General features: G+C 38.9%; 1 protein-coding gene across 1 annotated transcript in view; it reads left to right on the forward strand.

The window, feature by feature from the left end:
- The first annotated feature begins 1,736 nt into the window (after nt 1-1,736).
- The window catches only part of YCF37 (homolog of Synechocystis YCF37), a 29,983-nt gene continuing 13,532 nt past the window's right edge, over nt 1,737-18,187 (forward strand). The window contains exon 1 of the mRNA XM_089377140.1: nt 1,737-2,332. Coding sequence (XP_089233266.1) covers nt 1,836-2,324 — 489 coding nt within the window. The 5' untranslated portion in view covers nt 1,737-1,835 and the 3' untranslated portion in view covers nt 2,325-2,332. The remainder of the gene's footprint in view (nt 2,333-18,187) is intronic.

Here is an 18,187-nt window from a genome sequence, read left to right on the forward strand (position 1 = left end):
AACTATCACTATAACCCCTCGATGAACCACACGGCCCTAGCAAACGCCCATCAGTAAACTCGGGCAATTTGAACCCATAATCACTTGGAACATAATACTTCATTTTTACAGCCATCACTAATTGAGCTGTTCCCATGGGGCTAAATTAAATTATAGCTTTATTTTGAATTATTATTATTACTATAAAAAGAACTGATATATAAGTTAAATACACACACATGTAACAAGATTCTTAATCATAAAGAGTTACTCCCACTTTACCATGGAAATACTTAATCTGTAAAGACCATGTTACAATATGATGGATGAATACCATGGCTCATCAATACCACATCTTCAAAACACCATATCTCATTAAAAAAATATGGAACAAGATTTTTAACCATGTAGATTTAACCCTACTTTACCATAGAAATTTTTAATGTGTAAATGTGTTTTTTACAATACAATGGTCCAATACCATAACTTATGAATACCACATGCCCAAAAAACCATAACTCACTCCATATGACACTTGTTGAGCTGAGAGGCTCATTCTACAGCCCAGTATGATGTGTAACCTTGTCTTTCCATCATCAAAGTTGAAATTTTGCCGGTGTCGGCCAAAATAAAAATAAAAATAAATCTAAAAATAAAAAAAATTAAATAACTATACAAAACATTTAAATACTACCGGCTCATAAAAAAATTTGCACGTGAAGAACTTGGATCCCTCTCGGCTCATGTTAGATGTATATTTAAGATGGATCTATGCTGGTTCATATCACATATTTTTAATTAATCAATTTAATTAAAAGAACAAAAATGACATAACTACTTTGGAGACGAATCTCAACCTTAGTAGTATATTTTATAATATACTACTAAGAATATTCTCTAGAGGTTATATACCTACCATACACTTAATAATTATTGATAACTAAATTAAAATTCTGGAAGCCATAATCCAAAATAGATATGCTTATCGACATAATTAAAAAATAAAAAAATAGATGACATGTAAAAATAATATTATTAATATTATGCGATTGAGTTGAGAGGCACTCTACAACCCAATATGAGAAAGATAAAGTACTTGAAAAAAAAGAAAAGAAATATTAATTTCCTTTTTGGTATATATAATAATAAAGAGAGGAAATTCTATAGATATATGTTTTCTATTTTCAAATATGACATGTATTAACATTTTAATGTGGAGAATGTTAATTACAAATAAAATATTTCAATCTCAACTATGTATATATTATATAAATCACATAGAAAACACAAAAACTCTTATAGTCAAACGTTTTATTAGTGTGTTGCTTGAAACTAGCATAGATCCATTTTAACTTCAAAACTAATAAAAGAAGAGGTAAATCAAATCTATGCAAATACAAATCTTTCCTCAAATTTTACATTAAAAAAAAACATCTTAAAATATTTGATCTTCTCAATAATAAATAAATTTAGAATTAACATAAATTTATATTAATTAATAATTAATTAAAATTATAAAAACCTTTAACACATCCCTCAAGATAACTATAATAAACTTAATCATCTTCCAAAAAAATTGAAAAATAATAAACTTAATCATCTTCCATAAAATTGAAAAATAGAAGTATTTTTATCACATCGTGCAAAGATGACGCAAAAAGCCAATTAGACAGAGCTGACATAACACAAGTCAGAACACGGTTAAAACGCTTACATTCACCAAAATATATTTTGATAATGAAAACACAATGCCGCTACTTTCAATCTTTGTTGATAGATAAGAGGAGGTGTGGCCTTAAGGAGCCAATTATCCATCGATAGCCCATCATTCCATTCATTCTCACTTTTGCTAAAAAATGACTTGGGTATGTGGAACTGGCATGGGAGCTCCCCTTCCTTCTTTGCACAAGAATTCGACACCCATTTCACTGGCTCCAACAAGATCATACACACCATACCAAATCCAATGCAAAACTACCAACAGAAACCCGCGGTCTCCTCCAATTCCAAGCATACCCAGAAGGCAAGTACTTCCTCTCTTGGGCCTTTCTCTTCTGCTAAATTTTTCAGGCCCAGCCCAAGCTAAGGACATCCCCTTCTTTGGCATCAAAAAGCTGAAGAAAGTGGAAGAAGAAGCTGTGGAGAAAGCCAAGGAGTTGGTGAAGGAAGGAGAGCAGGAGGTGGAAAAGGTGGCAGAAACAGTGAAAGAAACAGCTGAGAATTTAGAGACAATAGCAGCTTTTGAAGGGCCTGGACCAGTGGTGCAAGCTGGGGTGGTGGCCGGGGTAGAGGTTATAGGAGTCTTGGTGGCTTCTTCTGTTGTGAATGGCATTGTGCGCACTTAGCTTTCCAAGTAAGCTTTGATGGGTTCATTTTTATTTTTCAGAAATCCTGTGCTTTCATAGGTTGTAATGGAGGACTGGGACAAATTCCAGGGGTGTTTTTTTGTTAATATGCATTAGATGACAATTGGTTTGTTGCTTGCAAGCTTAATTTGCAAGACATATATGGTTTACTGCACCAAATGCTAAGTTACTTTATTATATGGAGCATAATTAGAAGCAAAAAGTTCTGAAACACAAGGCACCAACATTTTCTTTATATAATAAATAAGGGAAAAGTCATCATTACCAGACATCTGAATCCGATTTCATTTCCAAGTCTGATTAGATCAAAGAAAAACACTGATTTTGCTTGGTTTTTAACTGGGTTTCACAATAGACAACCAGCGGACTTCTCAACAGTTCGTGCAAAACACTTCAGATTATGAACTGTTACCCATCTGAATTATTACTCAAAATTTGGATTAAAAAAGTACTTTTTTGTCCAAAGTGAACTCCCGAGTTTTTGTAGAATTTGGGTCAACTGTTACTCTTAGACCTCCCCAGTCATTCTCCTAGTTGAGTTTGGTAATTTCGGGAAAACATTGCTTGAAATTTCCAGAAGGAAGAATAGACAAAAACATGTTTTACATGCTCCAAGTGGCTGCATCATAAAGAGAAGGGTTCCTTTGGCTTTGCTGATGGTTCTGAGTAGTATCTATTATGATATTATTCTGCCGAAGCCATCGAGGATTTGCTCCTGGTTTTATCCCTCTGAAACTCATGCCATATGGAACCCTGGTGGATGGCTTAACACTACGTTAATTTGCAAATGAACCAAGGCCAAGGGCATTTTTATTAGCAGAACACTCCATTGATCTCGCTCATGAACCAAAGGCTTGCAGGGGCAACATAAGAGAAATCCACAATCAATTTCCATATCCTAAAACCCCTGAAAAGAGGTAAGTCCACATGTCATTCTATCTCAGTCAAATAGTTTTGAGGATCCTTAATGTCACATCAATCTTCTCGACTCACTATACATGGAACCATGTGGATTGATACGAGAAAATTAAGGTATGTGTTTAGATGCATTTCTTGAAAATCTGACATATGTGGTACATTGCACCCTTCTATGGCTAGTGTAGGGTCACTTCTAAGAACCAGTTTGACCTCATTTTCTTGAGGTCACCAAGTTTTCCTAGCTTTTCCTAGTATTTCAGGTCCAAGTTTATCCGTGCCAACTTTTGCCTAATTCTTTCCCTGATTTTGCCAATTTCCCAAGTTGATGAAACCTGCCGACTTTCTGGTGTTAAAAATGTAGCGAGCAAGGTCTTCTTGTGCCTTAGCGAATGAAGGCCTCAATTGTCCTCACAAGTTCGACTTCATCCTCAGTTAGGATAAGTTATTTTCAGTTTACTGGAATAATCATCATGTTAGCATGCGTAGAGTTGGAGCTTCAGTTAGGTGGAGTCTTCATCAGTTTGACTACAGAACGAGGTGGCAGTTAGAAGTTCAGTTAGAGTGAGTTAGCCTTCAGTCTTGATTGAAGGGAGAACGAGTTAATAACTCTAACATTGATTGGAGACAGAAAGAGTAACACTTTCAGTTAACTTGTCAATTAGAACTTGAGTTCTAAATTTGAATTGGGTCTCCTTCCATGTTTGAATTGGGCCTATAAAGGAAGGACGAAGGCACAAGGAATTCATTATTGTTTTTGTTAAAAATAGTAGCGAGAAAGGTTCTTTGACTTGTGCCTTAGTCAAAGAGACTAGAAGCAATTTTCCTTAGCATGCACAAGTTCCTGTAAGTTAGGAACTTATTCCTATAAGTTAGGAGCTAATTCTTAAAAATTAGTGCGAGTTCATATAAGTTAGGACAGTTATGAAGCAGTTCGACTGATGTGCTGGAGTGGGAGGCTCAATTTAGTGTCTCCTAGTGCAAGTTAGCTTTGGAAATTGACATATGTGAGTCTCAAGTTCTAAATTTGGGTAGGACGAGTTACATGAGTCAGTTAGACTCAGTTAACTCATCAATCACTAGTTCGATTTCTAGAAATAAAACTTGCCTGTTTAGCCTATTCGAAAAACTTATAAGAAGGACCAAGGCACATAATTATTCAATTGTTTTGTGATTACGAGTTGGTGAGACAAAGTAATGTTGAGAAATGTGTAACTAGGTTCGGTCTTCATTAGTATGAAATGTATTCTTGCAAATGTAAAATGAAAAAGAAATTATTATTATTATTGGAGCATGGGTTTCATGCTCAAGTTCTTTTATTTTATACGTCAAGCACCCATTGAGTGCTTCTAGGGTTTGTCCTAGGTATAAAAGCCATTGTCATATTTGGAAGACCCTATGGGCACATTGTATATTGTAAAGAAAAAATTGTTTTGTCTTGAAAGTGTTAAAATACCTCCAAGATCAAGTCGGTCTATATGAAGAGCCACGTCCATGCTTGAGGAAGCCTATATAAGAGGAACTCGTCCTCCACTTGGATCATTCATTCACTCATCTCTTATGCGATGAAGGCAGAAGAAGAATGTTGAAGAAGGAAGTGCGAAGAAGGAAGTGCGAAGAAGAGAAGGACGAAGAAGTTGAAGTGTTTGGGTCTCTCTCTATTCTTCTGGAAGTGCGTAGTTAGGGTTTCTGCGCTGGGATAATCTGAAGTTCGATTTTGAAGGCAAGGGAGAAGGGAAGGCAAGCGAAGGTCTCCTAGGGTACTAGCCCTAGGACTCAATGTTGAAGAAAGTGTAACTAGGTTCAAGTCTTCATAATGACATGATCTTTGTAAATGATGTAATAAAGACTCAAGAGAATAAATTATTTTTGTATATCTTGCTACATGGGTTTCATGAGCAAGAAGTGTCATTAAGTCAAAGACTTCTTCTTGATGTCTTTAGGTTTTTATTTATATGTCAAAGAGTCATGTCACATGTAAAGAAACTCTTCATGAGTTCATAAAAATGTATACAAGTCTTCAATAGTGTGTAACAACCCTCCAAGACCAAGAAAATCCTACAAAAGCAAGCACATCGAAGAAAGAATGGAGGATTGTGTAATCATTTGGCATCCGACACTCTTTGAGGATGTGGTAGGGCATTCAAGACAAGAGTGGGCAAGAGGACCGATATTCTTGAGGGTTGGGAACCCAAAATGAGAATAGTCCTAGTAGGGCATACTCGGAGAACACCTGGGTGGGTATGACCCTAAGAGAGACAATGATGATGCCTGTCTATCAGTCATTGATCTCGCCAACATTGTGCTCTAATCTGAGTGAGAGATGGAGTTGTTAGTCAAGGCCTTGCTATATGGAAACAATGTTGGTTGAAATGATGCTATAACAGATGGATTGCAAATTCTATTCTTCTTATGAGAAATTCTTGAGATTGAGAATGACCAAGTACCATTATGAATACCTCCCTAGTTAAGAGGGAGTGTTGAAGAAAGTGTAACTAGGTTTTGTCTTCATAATGACATGATCTTTGTAAATGATGTAATAAAGAGAATAAATTATTTTTGTGTATCTTGCTACATGGGTTTCATGAGCAAGAAGTGTCATTAGGTCAAAGACTTCTTCTTGATGTCTTTAGGATTTTATTTATATGTCAAAGAGTCATGTCATATGTAAAGAAACTCTTCATGAGTTCATGTAAATGTATACAAGTCTTCAACAGTGTGTAACAACCCTCCAAGGCCAAGAACAATCCTCCAAAAGCAAGCACGCTGAAGTCTGCAAGCAAAACAACGAAGAGATCACCATGTCGGCTCAAAATAGAATTAAATGGATAAATGGAAGTCATGTCGGCTCAAGGAAATAGACACATCGGTTCATATTACAAGTCAGCTCAAATAGGAGCATCAACCACTATAAATACCTCGTCAAGGTATCCACCAAAAGGCAGATCACAACTTCACATTTCTCTCTGAAATCTCGTGTGAGTATTGGGTGCAGGTATATGCAATCTAAGAAGGGACAAATTTTGCATAAGAAGGGACAGATCTCGCATATCTCTCTGAGATCTTGTATGGAGCAGATCCGCATTGAAAAGGGTTCAAGGGTCTGTCTGCACCTCGGATGGGTATAAGGGCAGACAGACCAGGTCTCAGATCTCATGAAGAAAGATGGAGAGGCATGAAGATTGTCTCGGAGTTTATTCCAGAGCGCAGTCACTCATGGATGAATCAACCTCGGCTCATGTATACACTATCCCAGTCATGAACTCGGCATACATATATTCGTGACATAATTCTGTTGAAAGGAATTTCAGTGAAGATAGTAACTACTACAATCTCGGTGAACAAAGGAATACAACCTATACATACAGTCTCAGTGGACATTACAGTATGTAGATCTGTCTCCTTGTGATCTCGATATATATATATATATATATATATATATATATATATATCTCAGTGATCTCTCAACAACATTGCTATAGCCTTGGCATACGAAAGAGGATCCAAATGATTTCTCTGCAGTAATCTTGGTATAATGAGAAGGAGACCCAACGTAGGTAGTGAGGGTTACAACACATTGAGAAGCAGTATTGTCTCAACATAATAAGAAAAGGATCGTCACAGTTTTGGGAATACATTCTTGACATGATCTAAATCAGTATAATGATAAACTCATCTGGATCACATTGATGGAGGAATGATGAATCAATCATCATGGTGATTGTCACTGTGAATATCGCAGTGGACCTTGTTGACATGATGAAGAAGCAACAGTGAAGATTTCAACAGTGATGGCTTCCATGGTGCAGCAATCATGATGATCTTAGCAGTGGCAGAGTAACGAATCGATGTCTTGGTCTTGGAGAGGCAGATCGTATCAAGGGTCATGGTCTTTGTTAAAATTGGCAATGAGGGCCAACTCCACATGGGTCATATTATTTATGACAGTTGATATTTTTCTTGGATTTCTCTCTTCGAGAGGTGTAGGATTGATCTAAAGATCATCCGATTCTGACATGTACAAATGAAGTTATGAATTTATTTTGATTATGGTCAAACTGTCAAGGTCGGCCAACAAACTTATGTAGGCACATAAGCCCAACAGTCACGTCTATTCATCCTCAATGTTGCATATAAATAGAAGGCGACTTAGCCTCATTTGGACACACTCATCTTCACACTTCTCTCTCTTTCTCATTGATTGGGTACGGATTTTTGGGCCTCTCTCTCTCCACACGTCTGAAATTTCAGGAGAGCAAAATTTCAGGAGGTCGAAATTTCAAGAGACCGAATTTCTGGACAGTTTGACCAAGTGTTGACATGAAGTTCATCTAGCATTTGATTTATAAAGGGAATCAAAAACTTGTTCTTAATCGTTATCTTGTTCAACCCTCGATAATCTATGTGTAGTCTAAATGATCCATCCTTCTTTCGGACTAGAACCACCAGAGCAGCATAAGGGCTTCTACTTTTTGTGATGATACCACACTTTAAAAGATCTTGGACTAATCTTTCGATTTCAGTTTTTTGATGATGTGGATATCTATACAACTTGATGTTGACAGGGTTTGACCTTGATTTGATTTCGATTATGTGCTCGATTTCTCTTTCAGGAGGCATCTTCATTGGAAGATCTTGGAACACCTTTTTGTGTTTTTGAATCAGTTCTTGAACTTCAGGTGGTTCTTCGCTAACCAATTTTGAAGCCAACATTTCCATTTGATGACATTGCACTACATACGCTGGTGCTCCTTTTCAAATCAGACTTCATCATTTGGTAGGATGATACAATTTGATTTTGAGGAGGTTGAAAACCATATAACTTGTATTTCTGCCCCTCCCATCTAAACTTTATAAATTGATTTTGATGGTTGGCAGAGTAAGTGCCTAGGGTTTGTAGCCATTGGATACCTAGGACCACATCCACTCCTCCCAACAGTACTGTGTAGAATGGAGATTCTAGATTGTAGTCCTAAATCTGCAATTTGACCTTATGACATTTTCTTACTTTTTCAATTTTCTTTCCATCAGCTACCATCACTTTCATATTGGGCATTGGATATGTGAAGATGTTGAGCCTTTTTGCAATATTTGAGTCCAAAAAGTTGTGAGTGCTGTTGGTATCTATTAGAACCATTACATTGCTCTTTTTGATATGTCCTTTTAACTTTAATGTCTGGGGCTGAGATATTCTTGTCATGGCTAATAATGATACTTGCGAAATATTTTCACTGTCTGATTCTGGGGAAAATTGTGGAGAATCTTCAACTTCTTCTATGTTTGATTCTTCACTATTTGAATCATTGGTTGCTTCACATGTATACATGTTCTTGGTCTCTTTTCCTTTAACACATTTATGTTTAGAATCCCATTTTCGCCACAATGTTTGCACTTACCCTCTTTTATTCTTTGCACTTCCAAATTAATTTTTCCTCCTTCATGTAGCTGTGGTGGAACATACTTTGTATTTTCCATGTTAGAAGTTTGGGGAAACCTTCGTCTCGAATATACTCTTTCAACTTTTGGCATTTGTATTCTTTCGAGCTTCTTTTCTACGGCTTTTTCATTGTCTTGCTTCTTCTATAGAGGTCATGGCATTGAAGCTTAAGCTCATCCCGGAGATTTGGTTTAAGTCCCGTGATGTATGGTTGAATAAGATGACTTTCTGATAACCCATGTTCTCATGTAGCTAGAGTTTCCCATTCTCTAGTATATTCGTCCACATTTCCTTTTTGTTGTAGCTCGGTGAGTGTCGTGAACTCTTCTTCTTTGACACCTTGGAACCTATTAAAGAAAGCATTTCTAAATTTCTTCCAACTGAAAGCATGTGTCATTTTTTTCCACCACATATACCAATTATATGTTCCGCCTTCCATTTGCATGGATGCATGCTTGATTCTTTCATAGTCATTGTCAATATCGTAAATCTCTAAATATTCTTTTGCTTTATTGAACCATGCAACACTGTATTTCTCTTTACTGTCAAATTTGGAAAGCTCAAGTTTGGATCTTTCATTTCTCGTGTTACTATTTTGTGGATTAGGAATGGAAGATGTATGTGGATATTCATGGATATGAGGTGAGCCTGATGGGCTTGATGTATCTGAAGAATCTGGTTGTTGAGTCACTTCATTATTCTGATGTAGTTGATCAATTGTAATATTCAACTTTTGACAGATAAGGTTCAACGCCACCATTGCTTGAGTATGATTTTGATCAACCTTAGTTGAAAGGGTTGCTTGTTCCCTTTTTAGTTCATCATAATTTTGCTGGAGCTGATTCTCTATTCTCACCGTTGTATCCTGGAGCGTCTTAATGTTTTCGACATTCCCTTTGACCATATTCTCAAGTTCAGTCAATTTTTTTACTAAAGTCGCTCATTGTCATTGATGCCATTGATCGAGTTTGTGGAGGTGTATATTTATCTAGCTTAACTCAAGCTTCTTAACTTGATTTAAAAAAAAAAATTATATATATATATATATATATATTGTAATTATTTAATTAACAATTAATTAATAACTATACAATAATAGCTAATTAATTAATTAATTATATTATTAATTATATAATAATTAAGAAATAAATGTAATCATTAATTAATTAATTAACTATATATAATAATTGATTATTATATAACATAATAATTAATAATAATATAATTATTATATAACCTTTAATAATTAATTAATAATACTAAAGGCTACGATTAATGATACAAAGCGTTTAATGATACAAAGTGTTTTGGATAGGGTATGTCATCTAATAAAAAGGAACGATGAGGGACAAGACGGTGATGGACGTGGGACAAAAGTGGACAGTCAACAAGAGGCTTGTCAAGACGATGGTTGACGTAGAAGATCGTATGTGTCAGGAAATGAATGCGATTGGGGATAGGGTTTAGTCAGCGAGGCAATAGACGAGTGGAACAACGAGGAACATGATGTGGAGATGGCAATGCGGGGTACGACGAAGAATGAATGATGACTTGGCTTGAGGAACAACGGACGACAACAGGGAAACTGGCGAGGTAGTGGATCGAAGGGCAACAATGGAGTGGTGGCTCGACCTATGCAGCAGTAGAGTGACCTAGGACCGTCTGCTCTGATACTAGATGGAGTATACTAGATTTTACTCTGATAATTAACGAATAATATATATTTTATTATAAGATTGAATGATAAGTTTTACGTAGAGGGCCCTTGGCTTATATACGGCCTAGGGTGACTTTTCGTGAAATGGCATGACCTTCTGATCGTGCCCTTGCCCTTTCCCAAAATTAAACTACAATTACAAATTACAATTTTTACATAACAATTCACTATCCCTTTCTGCGCACAGCCCTTGAGATGATGATACCAGTGTTTTACAACCAGGCCGAGTCAACTCGGAAACGGCCGGGTCAAACCGAGCCATTAAAAAAATTTGCGACCAGGCCAGCAAACCGGCTCGGTTGACCGAGTCAACTATGACTCGGCCTAGTCATCCAATGACCAGGCCGAGTCATAGTTGACTCGGTCAACCAGGCCGAGTCAATGAAAACCGGCTGGGCAGGCATAAAAGACATAAAAAAATTCATTTTTTTGGTATTTTTCAAATGTTTAATGGAGTTTAAGGATTCCAAACTGTGTAATGCAGTTTAAGTCACATATGTTTTAATATGGAATCGAAATCTGCCATATATCTATTATCACTGTTGACTATTCAAGTGTGAAGGGAGCTGAGTTTTGCTGTATGTGTTTCCTCATTCCACAATTATTTCAGATCGTGTCCATTGTTGGAGTGACATGGTTATGCACTGATTTTATGAGCTGAAGAGTGAAAGGGCTGATATCACTATCATTGTTGAAGATACCAGTGGTCAATCCCTTTGAAATAAGCCCAGGTTCTTCATATCTGTTTAATGTACAGATCTTATTACAGCTAGTAAATCTGATATCTAGATTCTATATATCAGTCTAGACTCTATATATAAGGTATCGTCCAAATTACAATTGAAATGTCAAACGATGCCCTGGATGAGGGCCTACTCTTGCACTCAACAAAATACCTAAGAGACTCAAAGTTACAAAACAAATTAATGCAAAAAGGACCTAAACAGTACTATGCTGCTGGTTATAAGGCCTAAAATCTGCAGTTAATATAACTTTTCCTCAAGCCCTACTACACATGTCCGAGCCCTAAACACTTTACTTGAGTCTTGACTCTTCAGTGCAAATGATTATCCACAATCAAGCATAAGTCCTGTAGTTCATTGTTAGTGGATGTCGAGTTCTTTGGAGCAGGTCTGTAATAAAATTCTGGGTGTGCAATTGAAAAGGAATCCCAACTGAATCACAAGGGAAAAAGGAAGAGAACAGATCTTAAGGATAAAAATTTAAAATAACCCTAGACTCAAGGTAAAACAACACCAACGGATCAAAAATACAATAAAGTTCTGAAATTATACTCAAAGAATTACCCAAACAAATTCCATTGGAAATTTGGAACACACAAAGGAATACAAATTGAAACCCTTACCTTGACACCTAGAGCTACTGTATATGTTTTTCACTGTTCTGATGATGATGATCCAGACTCCAGAGATTGGTCGAGATGATCTTGGCTCCTCTGGCAGTAGCTACTAGCCAGTAGTAGTGTAGCTGTTAGCAGTGCTGCAGTAGTACTAGTATTGGAGTCTGGTCACCATCACAGTTTACTTTTGTTGTAGAGGCCATTTCTAGCCTCCTTGGTTATTTGTATTTTGTTTTGAGTCTTTGATCATGTATGACAGTTGACTATGTATTGCCATTGGGTACCATTTTGATATAATGGATTGGTTCATGAGCCTACTTTGATCATATGTTGTCTTCCATCTATATTATAATGCTGTGTGTTTGGACTTTGGAAACATGAATGAAAATCTTTAAAATTATGTTTAAAATATTTAAAATTATGTTTTTTTATAAAAAAAATAAATATTTAATGTATTTTTTACAACGACCGAGTCATTGAAATCGACTAGGCCGAGTCATTACCGAGTCGGAGTCGGAGTCGGAGTCGATCCTCGGCCGAGTCGGAGTCCGAGTCGGAGTCGTAAAACACTGGATGATACCTGATCTCGATATGCTTGGAGTGATCATGAAACACTAGATTCTTAGAGAGCTTAATGCAACTTTGATTGTCATAGTGTATCATAGTGGGCTCCATCCCTTGCCTGAAAAGTTCCACAAGCAACTTCCTCATCCAGATAGTTTCACATGTTGCCAAACTGGCAACCATGTATTTGGCCTCTGCTGAATTGAGTGCAACTGATCTCTACTTCCTGCTGAACCAGGAAACAACTGCTGACCCAATGTTGAAGACGCAACCTGAAGTACTCTTCCGATCTGTAGAGCTCCCTACCCAATCTGCATTTGTGAAGCCCTCAAGCCTCACTCCATCAACCTGTCTGTACCATAATCCATAATCTACTGTGCCTTTGAGATATCTCAAAACATGCTTCGCAACAACCCAGTGAACTCTGGTAGGATCCATCATGAACTGGCTCAACTGGTTCACTGCAAAACATATATCAGGTTGTGTGTTGACTAAGTACATCAATGACTTGATGAGCTACCTGTACAATGTAGCATCTACTCGCTCTGCTCTGCTAGTGTCCACCTTCCTCTAGTTTGTGACTAGAGGCATGGTCATGGGCTTGCAATCCTGCATATGAAACCTCCTAAGGATCTTTGTAGTGTACGTCCCCTACACCAAGAAGATTTCCCCATCACCTTGCCATACTTCTAGCCCAAGGAAATACTAATAGTGCATAATCCCTATGTCCTTCATCTCAAACTCTCTTGCAAGATCTGCTTTGCAATCCTGAATCAAGCTGTCTACTCCAGTCAAGATAAGATTGTCAACATAGAGCACTAGAATGAGCGAAAGCACTCCAACCATGATGTAGTACAGTTTGGCATCCGCCTCACTCTTAGTGAAAGCCTAATCCCTGAAGGTAGCTGTAAATGCGAGTGTACCATCACCATGCTCCTAGTGCTTGTTTGAGCCCATAAAGAGCTCTCTTCAACAAACAAACATGAGTGTCTTTGTTGAAGGTTTCAAACCCCTCTGGATGCTCCATATAAATCTCTTCCTCAACCACCCCATTGAGGAATGTTATCTTCATGTCCATCTCGTGGATCTTACACCCCATCTGAGTTGCAAGTGCTACAATCGTCCTTATGGATGACTAACGTGCCACTGGAGTGAACGTCTCATCATAGTCAATGCCCTCGACCGCGAGAAACCCTTGGCCAAAACCTGGCCTTGTACTCAATGTTCCGCCAAGTTTTTGGGACGTGCGGATGGGGGAGAGGGGAAACGTAGGAGCAGCCTATACAAAAGCTCCCCACCAATTTTTAGGAAACGTGGGGGTACGTTGACGTCTTTAACATAAGGGACCCCAACAAATATAGTAAAATACTTAAAAAATATAAATATATCATTGGAATTTTATTATTTAACTGTCTTTATCATTATATAACACTTACATCATGAAGGATAAATCAATGAATCATATAACTGAAACAAATTTAAAATAAAAAGCATGATACAATCGTACATGTAACTGTAACATTGTACAATGAAAATAAAAGTTTAAACCATATTGAGTTTCCAATTGTGAAGACTGAATATTGAAATAAAAATAAAGTCTGATACATCAAGATTCAAATTTTTATATAGTTAAGTCTAATACATCATATATCAAGATTCAAAACAAACTAAAGCCTACAACTGAAGTTTGAAACAAAAAAGCATATAATATAAGAACATATCAAATGACAAATGAGCATAATTGCTCAAGGTAATGCCCCGCTAGTCTCTGCATCCAGCTGTTGCATGAATAAATAAGGATCAACCATGTCAGTAGACCATATTGTACCTTACCCTTACCCGCCCATTAAATTGCTTGGCCACAAAATAACATGTGAGCCTAAATTTGACCTCACATTCTTTTGGAAACATAGGAAACATTTCCTCTTTTGGGAAGAATTGTCCCCCCTTAGAGTTTCCTTGCGTTTCCATTTTTGGGGATGTGGAGAAACATACCCTAGATGTCCCCACATCCCCGGAGTGCAAGGAAGCTCAGGGATGCGTTTCCTAGGTGGGGGTGCGTCCTCGTGGACCACTGCTTGTACTTCTCCAGGCTCCCATCTGCTCCATGCTTCACATTGTACTCCTAGTGTGAGCCTACTACTGATTTTCTCCCTGGGTGTGGCACAATCTCCCAGACATCATTCTTCATGATGGAGGAATATTCCTCCACCATGACATCTTGCCAAACCTGCTGAGAGGCTGCCTCCTCATAACAAGAAGACTCTGTGTCCAATAACTCAGTCATCAATGCCATATATCCGGTGTACCTCTGTGGTTTCTTGCTTTGCCTAAACATAGAGCTAGGAGTCTCAACTCGCCGCTGGGCGTCATGAATCAACCTCTTGGCCCACTTGACTTTCTTCCTCCCTATGTTGGGAGTCACTGATTGAGTGGCTGCCTCCAGTCATCCTGGTCTCTCCTCCTCATCCTGCAATGACTCCTTGTCATCTTGCTGTACAACATGCTTACCACCTGGCTGAGTCTCAATCTGTGATACTGGCTGAGGCTCCTACTTGGGAGTGAGTAGCTCCTCCTCAGGTACTCCAACCTGCTCTTGCTCCAAGGATTCCCTTAGAGCTCTGTCCTCCTCAAACCTCACGTCCCGCTTGATAACTGTCTTCTTAAGTGATAGTATATACACCTTGTATGCTTGAGATGTCTCATCGTAACCCACGAAATTCCCTTTTCAGCTGTGGGCTCTAGTTTCTTCCTGCTCTCTTTGGACACATTGCAATAAACCTTTGTCCCTTTCATTAGGCTTCTTGCCTGTGAAAGCCTCCTCTAGTGTAACTCGTCCAAGCACTCTGTGTGGACTCTTGTTCTATAGAAATATTGCAGTGTTGCATGCCTCTGCCCACAAGAACATGGGTAGCCCTTGGTCATGCAACATGGCCTTGCCCACTCTAACTATGCCACGGTTCTTCCTCTCAACCACCCCATTTCGCTGAGAGTTATAGGGTGTTGTAATCTCTCTCCTAATGCCCTCCTTGGCACACATGTCCTTGAAGGCATTGGAGACATATTCCCTGCCATTGTCACTCCTTAATGCTTTGATCTTCTTCTCGATCTAGTTTTCTACTAAGGCCTTAAACTCCATGAACTTGGAGGATACCACCTCCTTCTTCATAAAGAAGATCCATGTATTCCGAGAATAGTCATCTGTGAAGGTGACATAGTACCTGTGTCCCATGAGGGATGGAAAAGAGAAGGGCCCACACATGTCTAGATGTACCAGCTCCAAAATCCCTTTGGCTTTGCTGTCTCGGCCTTGAAAAGATGACTTGTCATACTTGCCAAGTGTGCACCCTTTGCACACATCATGTTGGTTGAATGCTCACTGTGGTAGCCCTGTGGCTATTTGTTGAAGGATCTTCAATACCCCATGATGCAAATGTCCCACGCGTCTATGCCAAAGCTCCCCCAAGTCTCGACTCTGCGCACTTCTTGCCTTGCTGCTCAAGGCTGAGCATGTCTCAACCTGCAACCTGTTAAGATTCTTCATCCTCACACCAATTTGCTTCATGGATCCAAAAGCTAAGTGCTTCTCTGCTAAAGATGACATCATAACCCTTGTCCTCTAGGGTAGCAACAAAAACAAGGTTCTTCTTAAGGCCTGGAACATAGAGGACGCCCCTGAGATGGAGAGAGCTACCAGGCTCCCTCTCAAAACTAACAGTACCTACACTGCTAGTCAAGTACTTGCCATCATCTCCCAGCTCAATGTGAAACTACATGTCCTTCACCTTCAACTCGTTGAAGTACTCCTTGTTCCCGGTCATGTGGAAGGATGCTTGAGAATCAATGTACCATATGTTGCCGCCTACTAAGCTTGCCATGCATGCTATCAATGAGAAGACTTTCTTGAACTTAAAAGAAAACAAATCTACCTCAGCTGATGCTGTCACATGGTCCATACTAGAACCCTTCTTTTGGTTAGGACACTTAGTGGCACAATGCCCGAACTGGTGGCAATGGAAGCATTTGATCTTGCTCAGATATTTCTTCTTCTTCTTGCCCTTCTAAATGGACTTTGCCTTTCCTTGGACCTTCTTGCCCTTGGCTTTGCTACCTTTGCTTGCCAAGGAAAATTTCTCCTCGTCCTCTGTCTTCACTGGTCTTCTAGGTGTTGCCCCCTTCTAGATTTCTTCTTGGACGCAGTCTGACCACAACCTTTTCCAGTTGAGTGTTGATTTAGGGTAGCATCGGATGTGCTCTAGCCATGAAAATTGGTGGAGAGGCTAAAACACATGAGGTCTCCAAGACCAAGAAATGGTTTGGATAGATTGTACCTGGTTTGGGAGATATTAAAATAATTAATATTTTTAATGGAGTTCCTAAGTCTAAACTTAGGAAAAATAAAAATATTAATGGGTATTAATATAAAACTGGGTTAGAAGGTTCCAAAAGTCATGGATCAAGCCAAATCTAATCTTAGTTGTTGATTAGAGATGTAATCTCGGCCATTGAAGGACCAACAGGAAAAGTATAAGAGGAGGCTTGAGGGTCAGTTGGAGAATACACCAGAGTGATCAGTCTGTAATATTCTTAACTAGCCATGGCTAATTGGAATATTCGATTTTGCTCAATTTTTGCTTTCTATAGTTATTTATAAATAAAAAAGTGAGGAAGGGGGACATAATTCACTTTTAGAATAAAAGTCACTTCCTAGTAGCACAACGTTGTGACTTAATGGGGAGCCAAGGGGGCCAAAGGGGGACGCAGAGATAGAGCCCACGCAGACACATGGAGGGATTGCGTAAAAGGGAAGAAACACGTGGCAAGAGGGGAATTACGTTGGAGAAGGTGAGCCTTGGGATTGAGAGAGGCAAAGGCTATAAAGAAGAGAGAAGCCCCCTCATTTTGATCATTCAGTTATGAGCATTTGTGATAGTCATTTCGACATAGAGCACGCTGGCCGTTTAGCTAGTTTGCAACACTGTTTAGTGCATTGAGTGTCTTTGTTCAGAGATCTCACCCTTAGCCCCGGGGGATTTCGAGTGCCTGCTCGGGCAAAGTATTTCCATTGGTATTTCAGCAGTAGTTCATCAACATTTCAGCAGCAGTTTCATCAGCGTTTTGGAGGACTGCGCAACACTGAGAGGGGGACGCAATTCTTTCTAGCAGGAGTCTGGGTTGAGGGTTTGCAAGAGGATTTATGTTGAGAGATAGAGCAGGGGATCAACCCTTGCATATTGGAGAGTTTTGGCAGGGGTTTCAGGCAGATTTCTGGAGGGTTTCATTCAGTGGTAGCGTAGAGCATTGAGGGACTGCGTAGAACCCCAAGGGGGTGATTTTCGGCGGTCGACCATTTCAGAAAAGCTTTCTGGGCTTTTCCGGGTTTCTTGAGTAGAGTCCGATTCCAGAGTTTCAGCCTTTTCTGAGGAGGGGAGCGGCCCCAAATCTTCATTTGCTTTCTAGCAGCAGCAGCAGCACGATAGTTCTCCAACAGCTTGGACGCAGTTCAGAGGGGCCATTCCTTTACTATTCCGAGTGTATTTCTTCACTTGCCTTGAGCAAGTCAAGGTGCCATCTTTCTGATCACCTCCTGTACTCATTCTATTACTCAGTATAATAAAATGGCTTAGCATTTCTCTCTGCATTTCTTGAGTATCTGCTTATGGTTATATTGTTATATGTTGCACCATTGTTATTTGTATCTCTTTGAGCATTCTCGGCTATTATACCACTTGTGTGTTTCTCCTATACTCTTAGACAGAGTCTGGAAAGGGCCAGGTAGCCTTCGGATCTCGTCCTCTTTTCAGAGGCGACATATCTGGTAAATGCCCTCCCAGTCCATCTCTGGTTGG

The sequence above is a fragment of the Pinus tabuliformis genome, chromosome J (genome assembly GCF_031772625.1).
Source record: "Pinus tabuliformis cultivar Carrire ecotype Pingquan chromosome J, CPIR1, whole genome shotgun sequence".
NCBI lineage: Eukaryota > Viridiplantae > Streptophyta > Pinopsida > Pinales > Pinaceae > Pinus > Pinus tabuliformis.